Raw genomic sequence first — 19,855 nt, 5'->3', positions numbered from 1 at the left:
GTCGATTGGCGGCCGCGACCCGGCGGCGGGCGGCGATTGGCCGGCGTTGGCGCGCGAAGGGGTGCGCGGCGCACGGATCGGCACGCAGCGGGGGCAGGAAACAATAGAGCCGCGGCCGGAGGGGTCCGAGCAGGGAGCGGAGGAGCCGGCCGCCCGCCTCGCGCAGCCTCGCCCGCCCCGCCTCGCGCCCCGCAGCCGCCCCGCTCCCCCCTCCCCCCCCCCCCCCCCCCGCCATGGCGGACAAGGAAGGTAGGGCTCGCGGCGCGGCGTGGCGCGGTGTAGGCCTCGCGGCGCGGCCTCCTCCGCTCAGGGCTCCGTGAAGCGCGGGGTTCACCCCCCCCCGCCCGCAACGGCCGCCGGTCTGAGGGGAGCGGGGCCGGCTCCGCCAGGGGGCGCGGGGGGCGGGGCCTACGGGCCTCCCCCGGGCCGTGCCGCCCGCCGGTCCCCGCGGGCATGGCCCGCCGGGCCGCGCGGCCGCCGCCTCCCCTCGCCCCCGGGCCGGGCGGGCGAGGTCTGTGGCCCAACGCGTCGAGGTGGCGACACCGCGGGGGGGGGGGGACACACGACTCTGCCCGGGGCCGGGACCCTCCGCCCGCCCCCCCCCCCTTCGCCTTTTGATCCGTTTATATCCGCGCCCGAAGGAGGGAGTTGGTGTTTTCCGAGCAGAGGCCGGTGTGCCGGTAGCCGGGTGGGCCGGTGTAAGCGGGGAGGGCGGCAGAAATGCCGTGCCCTGCGAGGGGTGTGGGCAGCTGCCCGCCTAGTGCAGACAAAGAGATGTCACCGGCCACACTGCCATGTTCCGTGGGTGTGCTCCCGAAGGTCTGGCTGCGCTCGTTTTCTTTCTCTAGCGGAGGAGGCTGGGAGCAGATGGTACGAGACAGCGTGCGAGGGAAACAAGGCAACAGAAGGAGCCTTGGAAAACTGGATTTTGGGAACTGGTGGTTCAAGGCTGCGCCTAGACCGCTCTGTTGAACAGCAGTTGCTGGACCTCCTGTGTTTAAACATCTTTACAATCCAAGTTTTTGTCTCCACGGTATCCTGTGGCAACAAGTTTCAGAATTTTATTATGCTGCTTCTGTTGAGATGATGTAATTTGACATAGATAATATTAATTCCCAGCCTTATATCCAGGAACAAGGATTAGCATAGGCAACAGAGGATTTTTAATCATCTAGCGACTACTCCAATAGACTAGTCTGACAGCAAACCAGGGTGTGATGTAGTTGGCTCTTTATTCAATTGCCCACTCACAGTGTTGTGCACATGTTGTAAATATATTTATAAAGGCTAATTGTATGCTTTTTTTTTTTTTTAAACTTTAGCAGCCTTTGATGATGCGGTGGAAGAACGTGTGATCAATGAAGAGTATAAAATATGGAAAAAGAATACCCCCTTCCTATACGATTTGGTAATGACCCATGCTCTGGAATGGCCCAGCTTGACTGCTCAGTGGCTTCCTGATGTAACAAGGTAAACTGATCCCTTTGCTTTTTTTTGTTATTTTTTTTAAAGCAGAATAAACAGCAAATCTAGGATCACTTTTTGTTAAAGTAAGACAGTATGTGATTCCTTTCTGTCTTAATCGCTTTTTGTACCCTTGCCTTGCCAACAGCAAGTTGAGGACTATGAACACTAGAGAGAGAATCAGTAGACATTTTTAATTTGGGAAAATGTCTTCTGTTACTGAGAAGATATTGTCACACATTTGATTTCCATGGTTTTCTTCTTCCAGCTTCACCCTCCCCTTCAATAAGCAAAAAAATACTCAAAAATAGAACCAGATATAATTTCTGTATAACCACCACTTTGTCCTAAGCTTCCGTAACAATGTTCTGCCTGCAGCGAACGTTCATGGCCCTCAGAGTTGTACTCAGGAGGAGCTGCTAAGGTCTCTTAAAGGAAGGCATGGGAATGGTGGTCTGTCAGAGTGTTGTGCTGTGAGAATTTTAGGTTGAGATCTTGAGTTACAATAAGAGATTTCCTCTGGAGGAAGTGAGTTTGGTGTTGGAGCAGAAAAGCAACGATAACTTTAAAAAGTGTTATTAATGTTAGAAGCTGTCATCAAAAAACGTTGTAATGAGCTCAGTATTTGTATAAACCCCTTCTTTTGTTTCTCATATAACTCTCTTCCTTTGCAGACCTGAAGGCAAAGATTTCAGTATTCACCGGTTAGTCCTGGGGACCCATACTTCAGATGAACAAAATCATCTTGTGATAGCTAGTGTGCAGTTGCCTAATGATGATGCACAGTTTGATGCTTCTCACTATGATAGTGAGAAAGGAGGTAAGAGACCAAAGGTGTGGGCCAGGGGGAGTTTTAACCATTTTTTCCTTTCCTTCTCAAAAGAATATTTGTCTTTCCTTAAAGTTCAGGCAGCGAAGTTCAGATATTACATCTAAACTAATCAATTTATTTCTAAGTGGTACCCTTACTTAATAGACAAATACTATGTTAATAATACAATGGTGAAAAAAGAAGGTGACAGGCTTATTGCAAAAGTATGTGTGTGTGGGAAAACCTCACCCCTCCCTATTTCTTATCAGGAATTGACATGGAATTTCACGGAGTACTGCTTATTGGTATTTTTATTATCACTTTTGCATTACATAAACTCTTCCAGTGAGACAGTCACTCATGTAAAAGGATATTTTATTTCAGAGCAGTGTAACATTTCAAATGTTCTTTTCTTGTCTGAATTCTGCTGCCTGATAGTTGTGCCAGCCCCTCTTGGATAAAGAGATTATTGTGTTTTGTTTGGTGTATCAGACTTGAATTCTATGCTTTCTGTAATCTCAATTGGCTGTCAGCATTGCTACAGGTTGGACATTTCTCATTTTTACTTGGATGAATCAATCTTTCTACCTGGTGAAAGTCCTTTATGATCCAATGTTTGCTCTTCTTTTTGCTGGAAGCCTGGATTGTGCAATTAGTGTTTTGATCTTTGGGCTTCTTAGCATTGTTCATGAACACAATGTTGTCTAATAAATACTTTGTTTCTATTCTATTTTAGTGTTTCTCAAAAATATACTACTCCAATTTAAAAACAAAACAAACAAAAAACCTCCCTCTTTTTGCCAGAGCAGTGCTGTGCAATTTTGTGAAATACTAAGTTACTGTGACTTCTAAAGATAAGGTAGCTTTAGCAAGTTATATTAGAGTCCCGTATCTTAAACGTGGTGCAGCAATTTGTTTTTACCAGAACTTTATCTATTCTGCAATGCTGATTTTTGTTGTGTTTGAAAGTGCAGTTACAGCACATCTGTTTCAAATGTACGACCCATGTTCATTACAGATAAGAGTTTTAGATATGATAAATTTGGGGCTTGTGTTGTTAAATTTGAAATAGTAAAAAATTTCCGGGAAGAAATGATCTTTAACTTAGTCAAAGTCCTGATATTTTGATGTTACAAATACGGATGTTTAAAACAACATGCCATTTGAAAACCGGGTTCTTTCACTTACAGTTGTTCTTGTCACTGTCTTTCAAAAGAAGTGCTTGGTAGTACCAGTAATTGCGTCTGGATCTTTGTGTCTTGATCTGAAACTGGCTAATTATTTAAAACTACTAAATTTTTATTTCCAGAGTTTGGAGGCTTTGGGTCAGTTAGTGGAAAAATTGAAATTGAAATCAAGATAAATCACGAGGGAGAAGTGAACAGAGCGCGTTACATGCCACAGAACCCATGTATCATTGCTACGAAGACTCCATCCAGCGATGTCCTTGTCTTTGATTACACCAAACACCCTTCTAAACCAGGTGTCTGCTTCTTTGTTGTGTCTGTGCTTCGGAGATCAGCCAGCCCTTCCTTAAGAAAAGGTTGATGTAGTGAAGAAGAGGTTAAAACATTTTGGGGATTGCATATAATTTGTGATTTTAGGGGAAAGTGGGTATTTAGTATAAAAGGTTATTTTGTATGAAGCCTAAACATATGTATCCAATATGTATCAATAGAAAGGTATACTTTTTTCCTTCCGCTGTTTTACTGCATGTTTTATCACGTCACTGTATGTGTTGGTATTTGGGGTGGTGGAACATGGCTTTTTGGAAACTGTGTGATTTGCTGGGTAGCTGAGCTGTTGTCCTGATATCCTCTAAGGATATTAACAGTCATTTACCACTGAACTCGTCAAGATCCTATAGAGTAACTAGTTTTGCCACTTGCGTGGAGGATCAGAAGTGCCTTTCTCACTTTCAAAGTGCAGTTGGAGATGAGAGAAAGAAAAATATTGCACCAGCAGAGTGTTTAGGAAGGGTTTTTTGAGCAGTAACTGAGATGAGCTGCTGTTCCTCCATCCAGCTAGACCAGGTGACTCATGCCAAAGCATGGAGGTGGCTGCTGGGCTTCTTTGACTCTTCAGTGGGTACTGTAGCGCTAATTTAGAATGGACCACTGCTAGGCCATCCAGCCAAAAAAAAAAAAAAAAAAGCAGCTTGGAAAAATCTGCAAAGTGCTTTTATTAAGCTAAGAAGACAAACTACTCTGTGTTGTCTCAGTGCATTCTGTTTTAATGAGGTGATTCTTCAGTTGGGGAAAATGCCTAAAAGGATAGAGAGGGATCCTGTTGACAATGTCAAAGCAAAGTTTAGTAAAGCACAGTAAAACTTGATGCCAGGTATTCCAGGATGTGCTGGAAATTATACTAGGCACTGGAGTCCTTACACCACCTCTTTACAGACCCTTCTGGAGAGTGTAACCCTGATCTGCGTCTTCGTGGACACCAGAAGGAAGGTTATGGGCTGTCATGGAACCCAAACTTGAGCGGACATTTGCTTAGTGCTTCTGATGATCATGTGAGTACTTTAAATATAGCTGGGGTACAATCTGCACTTTGTGTCCCTTGGCAAAGGTCAGAAATGAGGGTTTTTTTGAGGGGGAGGAGGTAGGGGAGGTAAAGAGAGTATCTGTCTAAAGATGCAATTTTTAAAAATTTTTATTTTTTTAAAGACCATTTGCTTGTGGGATATTAGTGCTGTGCCAAAAGAAGGCAAAGTGGTGGATGCAAAGACCATCTTCACAGGGCATACAGCAGTAGTGGAAGATGTATCTTGGCACCTGCTCCATGAATCTCTTTTTGGATCTGTTGCTGATGATCAGAAGCTCATGATGTAAGTGGGGTGATGTCTTCAGAAACCGAGTGCTTTTGTCCCTCTTGCTTTCTCATCTGCTCCTTAGTCCCTCAGTAAAATGGGATATAAACCTTCATTTCAATTCCATGTTTTCCCCTTACAGTTGGGATACTCGGTCAAACAACACCTCCAAACCTAGTCATTCAGTGGATGCTCACACCGCTGAAGTCAACTGCCTCTCTTTCAATCCCTATAGTGAGTTTATCCTGGCTACAGGATCAGCTGATAAGGTACATCTACCTTGAACTCGGAACATACTTGTTTAGTTTCTGATGTGTAAGTGCGGATGTATGTATTGGTTACTTCAACAAAAAATGTTTTTATATTTTTTTCCTAGACTGTTGCTCTATGGGACTTGAGGAACCTAAAACTGAAGTTGCACTCCTTTGAATCACATAAAGATGAAATATTTCAGGTATAACAAAATGTCTTTATCTTTTATGCACGTAGACTTAGTTCTACTTAGCTGTCTGGAAAAAATGAAAAACATTCTTTTCCACTCTACGTTTTTATTAAATGTACTTGCACTTAAAAACTCATGTATTCTTTTCTCTCATCTGCTTATAATTTTCTGGCTTATTGCTGTGCCGCTGTATAGTGCTCTGTGTGGGGTAGAGCTCCAGCACAGATAAGAGTGTCCAGAAAGCCAGGGACAGAACCTAACAAGCAAACGGTCGAGAGCTTTAACCACAACAGAAGGGTGAAATGCTAGCAGTACAGAGTAAATGTAAATTATTCATGGCAGCAGATTGAAGCGGGGAGGCACAATGAAATGGCTGCAGTGTTTTCATCTCCTCGGCTTGGTCCTGTAGGAAGGCTTTAGCCGGTACCCATTAAAGGGAATCACCGGAACATCCTGTGACAACGAACAATTGCTAACTTTGCTGATGTAAATATAGAATGTTAACATCATGGGTAGCATGTGCTTAACAGATACAATATTTCCATCTCCAACTCATGCCTTACTCAGAAGAAAAATATGTAGAAGAAAAATCCTTTTGTAGAAGGATTACTAGTTAAGACTGTAGTTACCTCTACATAAAATTACACATGGAATCTTGAAATGTCAGGTTAGTGTGCAGAATTATGTGTTCTTTTCTAATCCTGTGATCCTATTAAGTGGTATGTTTTGGAGAGATTTATCTCCAGCAGAAGTAGTAAATGTGAGCCTTTGGGCAGTTAAGCTTAATTACAGTGATTTCTTTTCATGTGTAAACCATACCTACTACTTAAGGAATCCATAGTTTATATTTGCGCAATCCTTATTAAGGTAAGGAAAAGCTAATATCCTTGAGAGCTGTTTGCACTTCATAACACGTGGTCTTTGTTAGAGGGAAGGTTACGTGTGGTACCTTTCTGGTGCTCAGATGCCTTGTTAGTGTATGAGTGTTCACAAACCTACGTACTGTGTTAGAATGTTATTATTGGGCATATTCATATTTCAAGTTAATATCAATTTGAATTCCCATAGAGCTTTCATGATACAAAATACAGTGGTGTTTTTTGTGAATGTCTGTCATATTACAGCTTCTTAAAACTAACTTCCTTTCTAAATTCATCCTTGTCTGTAGGTTCAGTGGTCTCCCCATAATGAAACTATATTGGCCTCCAGTGGCACTGACCGCAGGCTAAATGTTTGGGACTTGAGGTAAATCCCAAATCAGTCACGTTGTCCTGAAAAAATATTACTGATGAATTGCATCACACTTCAAAAAACCAAACCAACCCCCACCTTTTCATTTTTCTTCAGTAAAATTGGAGAAGAGCAATCCCCTGAAGATGCTGAGGATGGTCCCCCAGAGCTGTTGGTAAGTCTTTTGAATCTCAGTGATTGTTTTGACCTATTATTCATCTCTGCGATGTAGATTTGAAAACATTGCCCTTTTTGTTTCCCCAATACTAGTTTATTCATGGTGGTCATACTGCGAAGATATCCGATTTCTCCTGGAATCCCAATGAACCCTGGGTAATTTGTTCTGTATCAGAAGATAATATCATGCAAGTCTGGCAAATGGTAAGTTGTTTGGGAAGGTGCAGGAAATGGCAGATGAGAGATGGTGTTGAACTGCCTGGATTTCAGCATTCCTGGTTTTATTTACAGCTCTCAGAATTACTCACTTTGTAGCACTGCTTAAATCTCAAAGGGATAGTGAAATCCACTTTAGGTTTGGTCGAAACAATGGTTTACAAATACTCAGAAGCTGTTTTGTGTTTCTTATGATTCAAAAAAAAAAAAAAGCACTGGTGCAGAAGCAATTTTTTCCCTTCTATGTTTGAATGAAAACAGTGTGTGAGAACCAAAGATGAAATTGAGGTTTCTGTTAGTTACTGTCTTAAAGAATGAAATCTTTGCAAATGATGTAAATGTCCTCCTGAAGATGGAGACGGGTGGTGGTGAATAGGAGAAGTTTGCTGGCCCTAAATTACCAGCTGTTGAAGGTTTTGGAAAACAATCTTGTATTGTTTGAATAACCTTTGACAAGACCATACTCCTAATTTTTGTTTATCGATAAATTGCTTCACAGGGGCTTTGTTCTTAGCAGCCTTCCATATAGTTCTTTTGGAAGGTGCTGCTGCAAAGTAGAGGATGTACTAAATGTACACAAAAGAGTCTGTTAATTGAAGTAAGTCTTGCAGTGGTCTCTAACAAGGCAGATTTCCATAAGCTACGGTAACTTACAGGGTACTTACGAAATGTTTTGGCGACATGGCTGTTATGAAAAAGGTCGTTTGTGTTGCTTCTTTAATGTTAAGTGGCCTTGAGGGATCAGGGCTGGGTGATACGTATCTGCAGATGAGAAACTGCCAGAACTTTTTGAAGTGTTCTAGCAGATGGAATCCTGCTCAGTGTGGTAAATGCTTCTTCCGTTCCTCCATCTCTGTCTTGCAGGCGGAGAACATATATAACGATGAAGACCCTGAAGGAAGTGTGGATCCAGAAGGTCAAGGATCCTAGATGACAACCTTTCCCTGTTTTTAGTCTTTTTCCTTCTCTTCCCTCTCAACCATGATATTGACTTAACACTGGTTTTGAGACACACGTAGACTTTGTGTTCAGCCATCCTTCTGTAGATACCATCAACAGGCTTTTTAACCCAGACAGTGAGTACTCCCTGAGTAAAGGGCTTAGCCCGACTCAGCTGGTACCGTGCTGTAGCTCCTTGGTCAGATTCCCTACAGCAACCTCTTGCGTATAGGGCTGGCTGTCCCATTTTAGCTGCCTTCATCGCACAGAGCAAACTTGGTTTTGTTGTTTTTTTTCTTTTGTCTTTAGCTTGCTACAGCTGCGGGCTTTTGCCTAATTTAAATAAAAATTAAATCGGTAGAGCTGCCAGAGTATGCTTGAGCCAATGGAGATGATACAAGTGTTAATCCACTGGCAGTTCAGAAATGGAGTGTGGAAGGTCTTGTCCTCTTCAGTACAACTCAGAAGTCTTGGGATTCCTTTAGTTAATCTGTACCTTGTGGATTTTTCTGCCTCTGCGGTTACCAAACAGACTTGCAGATTCTGACTCAACTGAAATTAAATTTCTTTCTATTTTTTTGTCTCTACTGGTAATTCTGGGTTTTTCATTCCTTCCTTCCTTCCTTTCCCTTTTCTCCCGTCTGCTGGGTGACAGCAGTTTGGATTCGTTAGCTATTCCTGCAGAGCATTGTTCACCTTCCATGTCTTTTGCTCTATTGTGTGTTTCTTGAGCTGTGTTTTCACATATATTTCTTTCCTTTCTGTGAAATGGTTTTTAAAACTTGGGGCCACCAAGTTGTAAAGGTGTATGTTTTTACCAACTGATGTACCACAGATGGCATGCCCGGTAACCTAAAACAGCATTGGTAGCTGGTATCTGTAAAGCAAATTAAATGTGGATGAACTACTTTTTTTAGGAGTTAGTCCTTGACCACTAGTTCCTGCACATCTTCCACTAGGGTGTCCTCTTCCACCAGCAACCTGTTACTCTCCATGCTCCTCATGACTAATTGCGTGTAAGTGCTTCAGATGGAATAAATTTTTTCTACGTAAATGCTGTGTAGCTTTGTGATTTTTTGTGTTGATGTTCTCCTCCTGCATTAACTGCTTTGTCGAGAGGAAACTGTACCTCTTCAGAAAGCAGAGAAAGCAAGGGCAGAGTCTCTACCCACATATGTCCTATGAGACTAGGTGCTGGTATAGATATTCCTTAGTTTGTAACACGTGGATGCTTCTCCCCCTCTTGTTTCTGCTCCTTTCTTTGTGAAATGAGTACTTAATATCCCCAAGCAGTCAACAGTGCACTGAAGTGTGCCTGCCTCTGAAGTGGGCTGCTGTCTGGGTTCGGGTCTGCCTTTAGCACTTGCCACAGAACTATTTTTTTTTTTTTTGCTAGTCTGCAGCATGAATAGTTGGATACCTTACAAGTACCTTGGTTTGACGCACGAGCTTGTTGTTTTCTCTTTGAGACACAGCTTTGAGAATTAAAAGGACCCTTAAACTCCGACCTTTATTTTCAGTGTGAGACTTTATATAAAGTGGAAACCTATTATCCACAAACTAGTTTCTGTGGCCCATGGTGGAGCATAGAATCATTTAGGCTGGAAAGGACCTTTAAGCATGTCACAATACAGCAGAGACCCTTGAAATACAAAAGAAAATCCTGTTAAAAGGATAAAGCTTCTCTTGCATGTAAACTTTAAAAATCAAACCCCCCAACACTGGCTTCCAGAACAATACTTTCTGTGCAGGCTTATACAATCCGCCAATGGAGCAAGACAAGATAAATTTTCCAAACACAGCAAAACATACATCTGTTATTCTTCATATACGTCCATTGTTCAGTGCAAGTATTATTTTTCTCTGCTCCTCTGTGGAACAGCAGTTTTACTACGCGATCGACAGCAGCACCTGGAGAAATACACACAAGCAAACGATTGTCTGGTATCCCTGACTTCAGGGAGCTGCTGCGCGTCAGGTAGGATAAGCAGCAAGAGGAGATGTCCCCTGCAGATGCCTCTGTCCTTTCCTTTTGCTACAACGAGGAAAAATCCATCATTCCTAACAGTCCTGGTCTGCTTTTTCTTCCGATTTGCAAAGGTGTCCGTAGATTTCTAAGCAGCTCCTGTATGGGTAGAAAGTAAATTTAGGCTGCTGAATATTTACATGAAGTACTCTGGCTGGAGAAAACAGGGGAGGGGGACGTGCTATTTCTGAAAAACATTCTTTCTTTTCACAGTATGGAAGAAAAGTAATTGGGAAACACTTAAACTGGCTCAGTACATGGTCTTGTGAGGGTGCGGACCTAGCCCAGCCCTTCCAGAGCCCTTGGCAAACAAACTAGCTTGAACAGAAGGGAATGTAATTTTTGGTGTGAGCTATGGGAGACGGCAGCTCGGAGCCGTACTTAACTCTGAGGTCCCCGGTGCAAACGTGAAACTTAATGAGGTGTGCTGACATACGAGAAGCCTTGCACGCTATCGATTCCAGGGATGGCAATTTGTAGATTGCCAGGAGTTAAGAGACTGCGCTGCTGCACCCAGGCTTAAATATTGGTCTGTGATTTAGACGTGTCACTTAGAAGGACCTCAAGCAGCAAAGACACGGTGGTGTTGGGATCTGGTCTGAATCGTAAATGCAGTTAACTCTCGTTAATACATCTTGGAATGGCTGGTGACATGACAGGCTGAAACAGAGATCTCTTCCCCTGTGCTTACCGTGCTAAAGTCTTACCTGGATAAAAGAAAACTCTGCCTATTTGTGGTAGGGAATATCCTCCCGTGGTGCGCTTGCATGGGGAGGTTTGAGTGGAGAAGGGGAAAAAAGAATACTAAAGTAACCGTGAAGCTACAGAAAATGGTTAAGAGTGTGTACAGCTGAGACTGGAGTAACACATAACAGCACAGAGTTTGGTGAGTAAAATAGTCCACAAACTTATGGACATTTTCTGGAGCTTTAAAAAATCCCGTGTAATAAAGAAGACCCGAGTGAAACCAGCAGCAGAGAGTGATAAGCAGAAGATAGTTCTCTCTCATTGAAGAGCATCCACAACAGTGTTTTCCAAACCTAAACCTCAGCTCCTTTCCACATATTCCTAAGGAAACCGGCACTTTAAGTTGCCACACCTGCTTCTTGGACAGCAGCCTCCACTCCTCTTGCCTACAGGAATTTCCAGCAAATCCCTATTTGCTGTTCGGCAAAGGGTCTGGAGTTCCCCCTGTGCTGCCCCACCAGACCCCTTGCTCACACACCGGCCACGTGCCCAGGAACCAGGAGCAAAAGCCCGTGGTGTCCAATGATAGCTGGGTGACCACCACGCAGCGCCCCAGCCTCTTCTCCACCATCCTCCTCCTCCCAGCCCCTACCCAGCCCCTCCGCACCGCCGGGACGAGACACAAACGGACTTGTAGATGGAGAGCTCCCGGTGGAGGCTGGTCCTCAGCTCCTCCAGTTCCTGATTCTTGCGCTGCTGGAGCTGGACCCCGTTCTTCAGCTCCTTCAGCCTGTCTTCCAGCTCCTCAACCTGTTCCTGGGGAGTAAGAAGACAAGAGTGGATTAGCTGGGGGAGGAAGGCTGTCTCGGTGCTTGCGCTGAGCTGCTGCCCACGCTCTCATGGCAGGATCTGCCTGTCGATGGTGTCGGTCTGGACAAAGCGCAGCCCGGCTGATGGCTGGCCAACCACTGTCTTAAAAAACCTCTGCAAAAAAGCTTTGTTTTATTGCAAAGGTGGGAGCTTGGGCTGGGGTGTGATGCGTTGGGTCCTCAGGCTTCTCTCGGCTGGTTGGTTTTGTCCCCTAGACTACTTTGTGTGCGTTTTGAGAAGCTGTCGGAACTGTATAAACCCGTGAGTCAGGAGAAGATAAACAAGGAATTTGGGAAAAAGAAAATGTGGAGGCACATCAGGGATGCCCCAAAAGCCTGTCCTCCAAGGGAGAGCGGACGCTGAAATCCAAGATGAGCAGTGTCGTGGGTGCTGGTGACCTGGTCCCCAGCTCAGGAGGGAGGAGAAGCGATGGAGGGGAGACACCAGCTTCCAGAAGCTGCTCAGAGCCAGGCTGGGAAGAGGCAGCGATTATGAGCCGAGAACAGGGAGTGTTGAAAAGTGGGAGATTAATTGTGGAGCCTCTTTGCCAAATGTGCTCTTGTAGATATTGAATTGCCTTCTCCCTCAGGGCAAGGTGCCGGGGGGGAGGATGCCTGGCGCAGCCAGAAATAACCCTCTCGGGAGGCAGCCCAGCCCCTGGGCTGCAGGCACAGGAGGTGAGACCCTTCCTGGCAGCGGGAAGGGCAGGATCTGCCCTGGCAGGGCTGAGCTTTTACAGAAAAGCCACCTTTATTTAAAACTGACTTTTCCAAGCGCCTTAGCTCAGCCCCCATGCTAGTACAAGCTGCGGGAAGTCTGCGGTGCCTGTGCTCAGCAGCATCGCTCAGCTCTGCCGCCGGCCCGCTCTGGGAAGGAAATCCCTGTCCGTCCCCTCTGCCTCGTCCCTGCTCGCTGGGGCCATTTCTGAGGGGCAGGTCAAAACTGAGTGAGAAGATAATCGGGAGAAACCTTTTTTCCGGAAGCTTATCGGGTGAAGCCCCAGCACTTTCCCACCGCATCCCTGTAACCTCGGGTTTGCCCTACGCCCAGGGGCTGCTGCTTCGCCTGGCCCGTGCCAGGGCGGGGGATGCTTTTGACTTCAACCAGCAGGAGATATTCCATCTCCTTACCCTCCTCATCCACCCCGCTCCTCCCCTTGGCCCTACGAGCAAGACCTTCAGCATCGGCATTTCACCAGCTGCAAAGAACGACTCCCACTCTCTAAACAAAAGGGTGCGAGGGGTGCCCAGCCGGGGCACGTACCCGATACTGCCCGACCTCTTCATCCCGCTTCTGCTTGATGAGGACGATCTGCTCCTCCAGGCTCCGGTTCTGCAGCCGCAGCCGGCTGACCTCCCCCTGCAAGGGCCGCAGGGCTTCCTTCATCCCCTGGATCTCCCCCTGCATCTCCTGCAGCGCCTTCGCCCCTGCCTCGCGTCTCTCCAGCAGCCGCAGCAGTTGGGGCTCGTAGTGCTCCTCCAGACCCCGCCGGCTCTCCGCCACGAAGCTCTCGAACTCCATGGAGAGCCGGCGGCTCTCCTGCAGGTACAGGTTATCCTGCCGACACGGCGGAGTCTCCAACCGTTGCCTCAAAACCTCCTTCTCCTTCTCGCAGGTCTCCTTCAGCCGGGACAGTTCGCCAGAGAGCTGCCCAGCCTGGGTCTCCAGCTCGCCCCGGTAAGCAGCGTGCTGGGAGAGGTCGTGCCGCCGGCTCTCCAGCTGGTACTGGCAAGCCACACAATCCTTCGTCACCTTGAACAGCTTCTGCTTGATCTGCCGGATCTCATCCTTCAGGTTGTCCCTCTCCAGCTCCACCTTGGCCAGCAGCCGGCAGGCTGCCTGGATCTCCTCGTGGGCATGGCGGATCTCCTGCAGTGCTGGCTCCCGGAGCTGGGCGAGCTCCACGATCAGGCTGTCTCTCTCTTTCTCCAACTGCTCGACGGCTTCAATGCACTCTTGGAAGTAGTCCCCCAGCTCTTCCAGGGTCAGGCACTGATGCTCCGTGCCATCCGCATCCAGGGGGCTGCCCGCCCCCTCTGCATCCATGTCCAGCGGGATCCCTGCCCCGTTTGCGTCCGCGTCGGCTGGGATCCCTGCCCCGTCTGTGTCCATGTACAGCGGGATCCCTATTCCATCTGCATCCACGTCCAGCGCGATCCCCGTCCCACCTGCATCCACATCCAGCGGGATCCCTGCCCCATCCACATCCAGTGGGATCTCTACTCCATCTGCATCCACGTCCAGCGGGATTCCTGCCACATCCACGTCCAGAGGGGTCCCGGCCCCGGCCGCATCCTCGTCCAGCTGGGGCCCTGGCATGTTTAGCTCCAAGGAAGCATCCCCGCCGTCTGCCTGCAGCTCCTGGCGGGCATCTGGGCTGCCCCCGTGCAGGGGTGTCACCCCCACACCCACCGCTGGGTCTAATGGGCTGCGTGAAAGGTCCGGGTGCGGAGCAGCGCCTGCAGCCACTCCCTGCGGGGCTGAGGATGCTCCGGCTTCATCCAGCTGCAGCTCTGGAGGGGGCTCGGGCTCTGCCATCAGGTCCCTGGAAAGGAGAGGAGACATGAACCAGAGCAATGAGTGTAACAGGTCTCAGCCCTTCCTCTCTGCCCTGTGAGTGCCTCGCAGCAGGCAGAGCTGGGGGTGCTCTCACCGTGGCCCCACTGCCGTGACCGTCCCCGTGTCACCCACAGGCTGTGCAAACTGGGCAGGGCTGCGCTTGCACGCTCTGATGATAACTTCGACCCAAACTGTCGGCTTTGGCATGGGCCAAAACAAGGGTAGAAAACCCTCTTAAAGTGACTGACTGCCCAGGAGAAAGAGCAAGGGATGCAAACCCGGACCCCAAAACCAAGAGCTCCTCCGGTGCCGATGGGAATTGCTACCGTGTCACAGCTGATCTCCCCCAGCGGCACCGGTGTGACCGGTGTGGGCACTCCCAGTAAAACTTGCCGGGATTTTAGCAATGTGGCATAACCTCACGGCAAGGGAATGTGCTGCTAAAGCGCAGGCAGGCTCCGAGATGGCTGAGATGGAGTAAAGCACCGCACGCACAGCGCCGGAGCGAGCGGCAGCTTCTGCAGCAGGAGCCCAGCGACCTCCTCTTTGCAGAGTCATCCGATCCCAGCATTATCCCCAGCCCCAGTACCTGCAGCTGCCACCACCAAATACTCGCGTCTCACATTTGCCCGGGTGCTATTTGGGGTAGGATGGAGAGGACAACCCTCGGGGACGAGCCAGGGCTTTTCCTGCTGCTTCCAGGAGCCGGGGCCGGTGGGTTCGGCAGGAGGATGCTCTCACCTCCTGGCCACGCCGCTGTGCTCATGTCTAGTCATCCTCCAAGGAATGAGCGCAGGCTGGCACTCGCAGGCAGCCCTCGGCTCGCAGCAATGGCTTTAAGGAAAGAACTGATTTTCACCGATACTTTCTCTCCTAATAAGGTAGTTTTCGGCAGTGATGACACATCGCAGCCTCGGACTCAACGGCCCACGGGCTGGAGAGGGGGCAGCGCCTGGAAAGGTGGGGAAAGGGCTCCGCTTCATTTTTCCTTGCCCTCCTCTGGTGCCAGCGCTTATTTTTCAAAGTTCTCGGCTCTGCTTTGCGTCGGTGGGGCAGGAGGGGAGGACGGCCGTCCCACCCTCGCAGCCGGGCGCGGGGGCTCGCTCCCACCTGCCACCCCTCATCCCAGGGTCCCCCAAGCAGGCAGCACTCCTGGGTACCCCGGAGGGGCTGTTCCCCCCTCCACCCCCCCGACTCCTGAGGGTCCAGGGATGCTCCCCGGGTGCTGAACCTTAGATCCCCCCACCCCATCCCTACACCCCAGGCTTTGGCAGCCCCCTCGCCTGCCCCACGCCTCCCCACCTCACCAAGGATCCCGCACCCATAGGACCCCCCCGGCAGACACTAGCCTCTTCTCCGTTCCCCCCTGCTCGCCCCGGGTGGGCTCTTACCTTCCTCCTCTGGAGCCCAGCGCCTCCGGCTCTGCGCTGCACATGGGCTTAGCATGGGGCGGGGGGGGTTATTAATAAACAGGGCTGGAAATCAGACTCCCCGGAGCAGCCGCTTCACCCGGCCGCCGCCTGCAGTGCCAGCTGCGGGCGGCTGCCTCCCTCCGCCCCGGGGAGGAGGAGGAGGAGGAGGAAGAGGAGGAGGAGGGCGGGGAAGGCCAAGCCGCCTGCATCCCTGGCAGAGGCAGCCGCAGGGGCTGGTTACAGCCAGCCCTCATCCCTGGGGAGCATCCCTCACAGCCCCCCATCCCGCTCCGGCTGTCCCCACCCGTGATTTAAGGTGGAGGTTTGCTTTGTGCAGCCTCAAAGCCGCCCCTTCCCGCAGTGCTGGGGGCTCCTTCCCGGGAGCCATGGGGTCCCATCCCACCGGGGTCCCGGGTAGGATGCGGGGGGGCCAGGATGGGGACAGCGGGGTGCCCGGGCGGTGTCCCTTGGGGCTGCGCAGGGTTCGCCCCCGATGCGGGCGGCTGGAAGGGGAAATGCCGGAGGATGCAGCACATGGCCGCCAAATGCTGCGACCTCATCCTGTGCACAGAGCGGGGTGCTTGGCTGGGCGCTGGCAGCCCTTGGTATTTATTAAAGCATACTGATGTATTAAATACCAATAACTCCGGGGTCTTTAGGTGCCCCAGCTCGGCCCTACAAACACCCCAGTAACGGCAGAACACAGCCTCCGCTTCCCCTTCCACCCATAACCCCATCCCTGCCTCCCCTTCCCCCTCTCTTTTGGGGATGGAGAAGGCGGTATTTCGCTCTGCAAAACCCCGTAGTGGCCATGGCCGCGCTCCCAGGTGCCCGGCAGTGACGCTGCCCTCACTGCTGCCCTCACCGCTGCCCTCGCTGCCCACAGATGTGGTTTTCCACTTCTGCTCACCCACCGTCCCCGCAGCTCTGCTTTCCCGCAGTGCCTATCCCCATCCTCCCCACCCCGCGGCACCCGAAACCAGCCCTTCGGCGGTTATATTATTAGCATATCTTTATATAAAATACATATTTTGGATATATTGCCGCGTTGGCATGGGTGCAACAGCCCAGGGTGGTGGCACGGCCAGTGGGCGCTTGGCCCGGCCACTCCCTGCGGTATTAGAGCCAACCGAGCCTACCTCTGCCAGGGCCCGATCCTGCCCGCTGCCGCCGCGGCTCAGGAAGTCGGCACTCGTTGTTCAGGAAGTCGCCAGCTTACGTGCCCCGAAATCGCCCAGCAACGCGCACCACAGCTTGCAACATCGCCCAGTGCCACCCTGTCCCCGCGTCACCGACGCCGTCACCGACACCTTGCCCATGCCTTGCTCGCCGCCGGGCTGCTGAAATCAGGTTTAAAATAACTGTGCTTGTCCATCTCCTGGGAACAGAGCTTTAAAAGGAAAAGGGAGATTTGGGTGGGTTTTTTTTCTTCTTCTTTTTTTTTTTTTTTTGATCCTGTTGCTTTTTTCAGCACGACCCACCTTTTTTTTGTCTCTTTTTTTTCCATGAAGCGCCTCTATTTGTGCTGAGACTTTTGACTCAATAGGAGAGGAATGCTGTTAGTTCGCACAAGTTGCACGTATAAATATCTATCTAGAGCTAAAACTGCCAAGGGGAGAAACCTGCGGGTCGTGCGGGCCGGGTCCAACAAACCCTTGTAGGGGATGGAGGGGACGATGGCAGCGGCGCTGCCGAGCCCCGGCTGGGGTTTATCTGATGAGCTGCCAAGGGCAGGGTGGGGATTGAAGAGGTTCAGCTGTTCTCTGCTCCGAAAGAGGATACCCCGGCCCCGGCCCCGGTGCGGGGCTGTTTTGTGGATATAACCAGGCAACGGCCGGCTCGGGTGTCAGCGGTCGGACCCTGACACGCTCGGCAGAGCCCGGCCGGCTGCGGGCACGCACTGGGTTCGGCCGATGCGGAGAGACGCCGTCGTCTGCGAACCGGCGTGGACTTTGCTCCGGTAAACAGAGCTGGCGGGGAGTTATCGGCGGCGCTGCTGGAGGGGAAAAGCAAAAGGCAGGAGAGTATTTCAGAGACAAAATGTTCCGGCCGTTAGAATAAATGGCGGCAGCTCCGGTCGCTGCCCTGCTGCCGTGGCATCACCGGCACAGACCCGGCAAGCAGCTGAAGGGGGTCATGGGGACCAAAGAGCAGTTGTGGGTCACTTTGCCTCCCCTCCGGTGTCCTGGTGCTGGTGCTGCCGTCCCCCTTCCCGGTGGATTTTTCCTTTCCGTCACGCATGGCAGGTCTGTCCCGAGGGCAGGGAAGGAGCTGGCACCGCGGCCTCGCCACCCTGGCACCACCATCTTGGCACTGCCACGGCAGCTCTGGCTCTGTCCCCATGCTGTCTCCCCACAGTCTTTAGGGACAGGCTTGAGGTACCGGGGAGGCTTGCCCAACTTTGGGGCCTCCTCGGCCAGAGGCTCCGGCAGTGCCGGCGGCACCGCGGGGTGCCCAGCCTGCCCAAACCCCAGCACCGATGGGATTTAGCAGCGGCGAACCTGGGTGAGGCTGCCAACCCAGTGCCCTCCGCATACGGCTCACGGCGGCTCTGTTTGCCGAGGGCGCGGGGGGGTCCGGCTGCGGCAGGGTTAGCGGTGCGGATCCGGCCCCCCATGCGCAGGAGCTGCAATCTGATCTCAGGGGGAAAGTGTGATTCATCGCTGGAGCCGGGAACGCTTCCAGGGACGGATCCTGGCTCGGAGGGCGGCGGCGGCGGCACCGTGTGCCTGCGCCTGCCCTGCCCTCGCAAGGTGGTCCGTTCGCCCCGGCCGGGTGGGGGGTCCCCGGATGAAGCCGAAGCGGCCGTGGCTGCGTGGGGATGGCACACGGGGGCATTCGCCCGAGCCTGGAGGGTTGGATGCCACTGGCCCCTTGGCAACAGCCTGGCTTGCTTCGCCTCCTGCCTCAGTTTCCCCAGCTGAGAGCTGGGGGTGGCCCTGTGATGCCGGGGTGCCGTGGGGATGCCACTGTGGGAGCGGCACAGGGTGAGCACCACGGTTGAGTCCCAGGAGCTGGCACCTGGGGGCTCATCACGTGCCCACCATGGAGATGCCAGACCCGTCCCAAAAGTCCCGGTGCACCAGCCGGGCAAAGAGGCTCAGGATAGATCCTGCGAGAGGGAGGCGAGGTCGTGTAGCAGGGCCAGAGGAGGAGGAAGAAGAGGAGGAAGAAGAGGAGGAGGAAGAAGAGGGCAGCGTGGGCATGTGCCCAGCTAGGGCAGAGATGAAAGGGGGAGCCCGAAGGCGCCGTCCACCCCGCAGGGACCTTGGGAGCGGGGCCAGACCCTGCCCCCAGGCCACAGGCGCCGGCGGCTCCCGCTTATCTGGGTGCCGGGTCCCGCTCTGCCCTGCGGCGAGGGGGGACGAGGAAAGCGCCATTCCTGCCATAGCCGCTCCCGAGGGAGACGCCGGCCCAGCCAGGGGAGCACAGCGGGGACGGGTGGGGGGTCCGGCTGCAGGGACCAAGCACTGGAGCCCCCGCCAGCATGCCCGCTCCTGCATCGCACTCCTTCGGCTTTATCTTTGCTCAGCCCAGATACCGGGCTTTAAACGTTTGCGTCAAGGCTGCCTGTGCCGGCAGCTCCCACGGCAGCCCCTGCGTGTGTGTGTGCCACCCCGTGCCACAGGCTTATGGGTGCCCCAAGCAGCGCTCGGCCACACTCCTGCAATGCCCACCATGGTGTGTGCGTGTGCATGTGTCCGTGTGCGTCTGCATGTGTCCGTGTGTGTGTGCATGTGTCCGTGTGCGTGTGCACACGCGTGCACGTGCACGTGTGTGCACAGCTCAGCGTGCACGAACAGCCCCATAGCAAGCAGCCATGGCAACAAGTGACCCACGGTATTAGCAGCCTGTGTGCTTGTGCGACAGAGCAGGCAGGGGCCGACGTGGCAGGGTCAGGCCTGAAGGCGCCTTTGAAGCAGCGGTGATGGACACCCGGTTTTGGTGACATCCCCCTCTTCCCCCAGCTGCCTCCCGGAGCTGCCGGCTGCCAGCCACGCTGGGGCTGTGCCAGGGATTTCACGCCCCAGGTCCTGGGCTGCCACGTACCATCAGCCCCATCGAGCGCCTGCCGCCAGCCCACGGGGCACTTATGGGGCAAATCAGCCGACATATCCATGACACCCCACACAGCACCCTGTGTCCGTCGGGCACCGAGGCTGTGCCGACTTCCCCGTGGGCTTTCCCTTTACATGGAATCCGGACG

The 19,855-nt window shown here is 51.6% G+C and overlaps 2 protein-coding genes across 3 annotated transcripts; one reads left to right on the top strand and one right to left on the bottom strand.

Annotated features, from left to right (window-relative positions):
- Positions 1–182: 182 nt before the first annotated feature.
- Positions 183–9,142, top strand: RBBP4 (RB binding protein 4, chromatin remodeling factor). Of its 2 annotated transcripts, none has more exons than XM_050909768.1 (12): positions 183–249; positions 1,323–1,470; positions 2,139–2,284; positions 3,585–3,758; positions 4,678–4,793; positions 4,948–5,108; positions 5,233–5,359; positions 5,467–5,544; positions 6,701–6,777; positions 6,880–6,937; positions 7,033–7,143; positions 8,020–9,142. In XM_050909768.1, the coding sequence occupies exons 1-12, from the start codon at positions 234–236 to the stop codon at positions 8,083–8,085; spliced, it is 1,278 nt and encodes a 425-aa protein (XP_050765725.1). In that variant the 5' UTR covers positions 183–233; the 3' UTR covers positions 8,086–9,142. The 2 variants fall into 2 exon arrangements, with proteins under 2 accessions (XP_050765725.1, XP_050765726.1); XM_050909769.1 differs by having other exon boundaries at positions 234–249; positions 1,326–1,470.
- Positions 9,143–9,585: 443 nt separating this feature from the next.
- SYNC (syncoilin, intermediate filament protein) lies at positions 9,586–15,032 on the bottom strand. Its single transcript, XM_050909942.1, has 4 exons — positions 14,978–15,032; positions 12,941–14,222; positions 11,499–11,623; positions 9,586–10,219 (listed from the first exon to the last, which is right to left on the bottom strand). Exons 1-4 carry the CDS (start codon positions 15,010–15,012, stop codon positions 10,156–10,158), a joined length of 1,506 nt encoding a protein of 501 aa, XP_050765899.1. The 5' UTR covers positions 15,013–15,032; the 3' UTR covers positions 9,586–10,155.
- Positions 15,033–19,855: the final 4,823 nt, after the last annotated feature.

Source organism: Gymnogyps californianus, chromosome 22 (assembly GCF_018139145.2).
Source record: "Gymnogyps californianus isolate 813 chromosome 22, ASM1813914v2, whole genome shotgun sequence".
Lineage (NCBI taxonomy): Eukaryota > Metazoa > Chordata > Aves > Accipitriformes > Cathartidae > Gymnogyps > Gymnogyps californianus.
Note: the sequence above shows the minus strand (reverse complement) of the source record. Positions and strands in the feature narration are given on the sequence as shown.

Coding starts and splice junctions, on each gene's coding strand:
- RBBP4 (XM_050909768.1), top strand. Junction 2,285..3,584: donor CTATGATAGTGAGAAAGGAG/GTAAGAGACCAA, acceptor TTTTATTTCCAG/AGTTTGGAGGCTTTGGGTCA. Junction 3,759..4,677: donor CAAACACCCTTCTAAACCAG/GTGTCTGCTTCT, acceptor ACCTCTTTACAG/ACCCTTCTGGAGAGTGTAAC.
- SYNC (XM_050909942.1), bottom strand. CDS start 15,012: ATGACTAGACATGAGCACAGCGGCGTGGCCAGGAG. Junction 11,624..12,940: donor AAGAGGTCGGGCAGTATCGG/GTACGTGCCCCG, acceptor CTTACTCCCCAG/GAACAGGTTGAGGAGCTGGA. Junction 10,220..11,498: donor CGGGAGCTCTCCATCTACAA/GTCCGTTTGTGT, acceptor CTACCCATACAG/GAGCTGCTTAGAAATCTACG.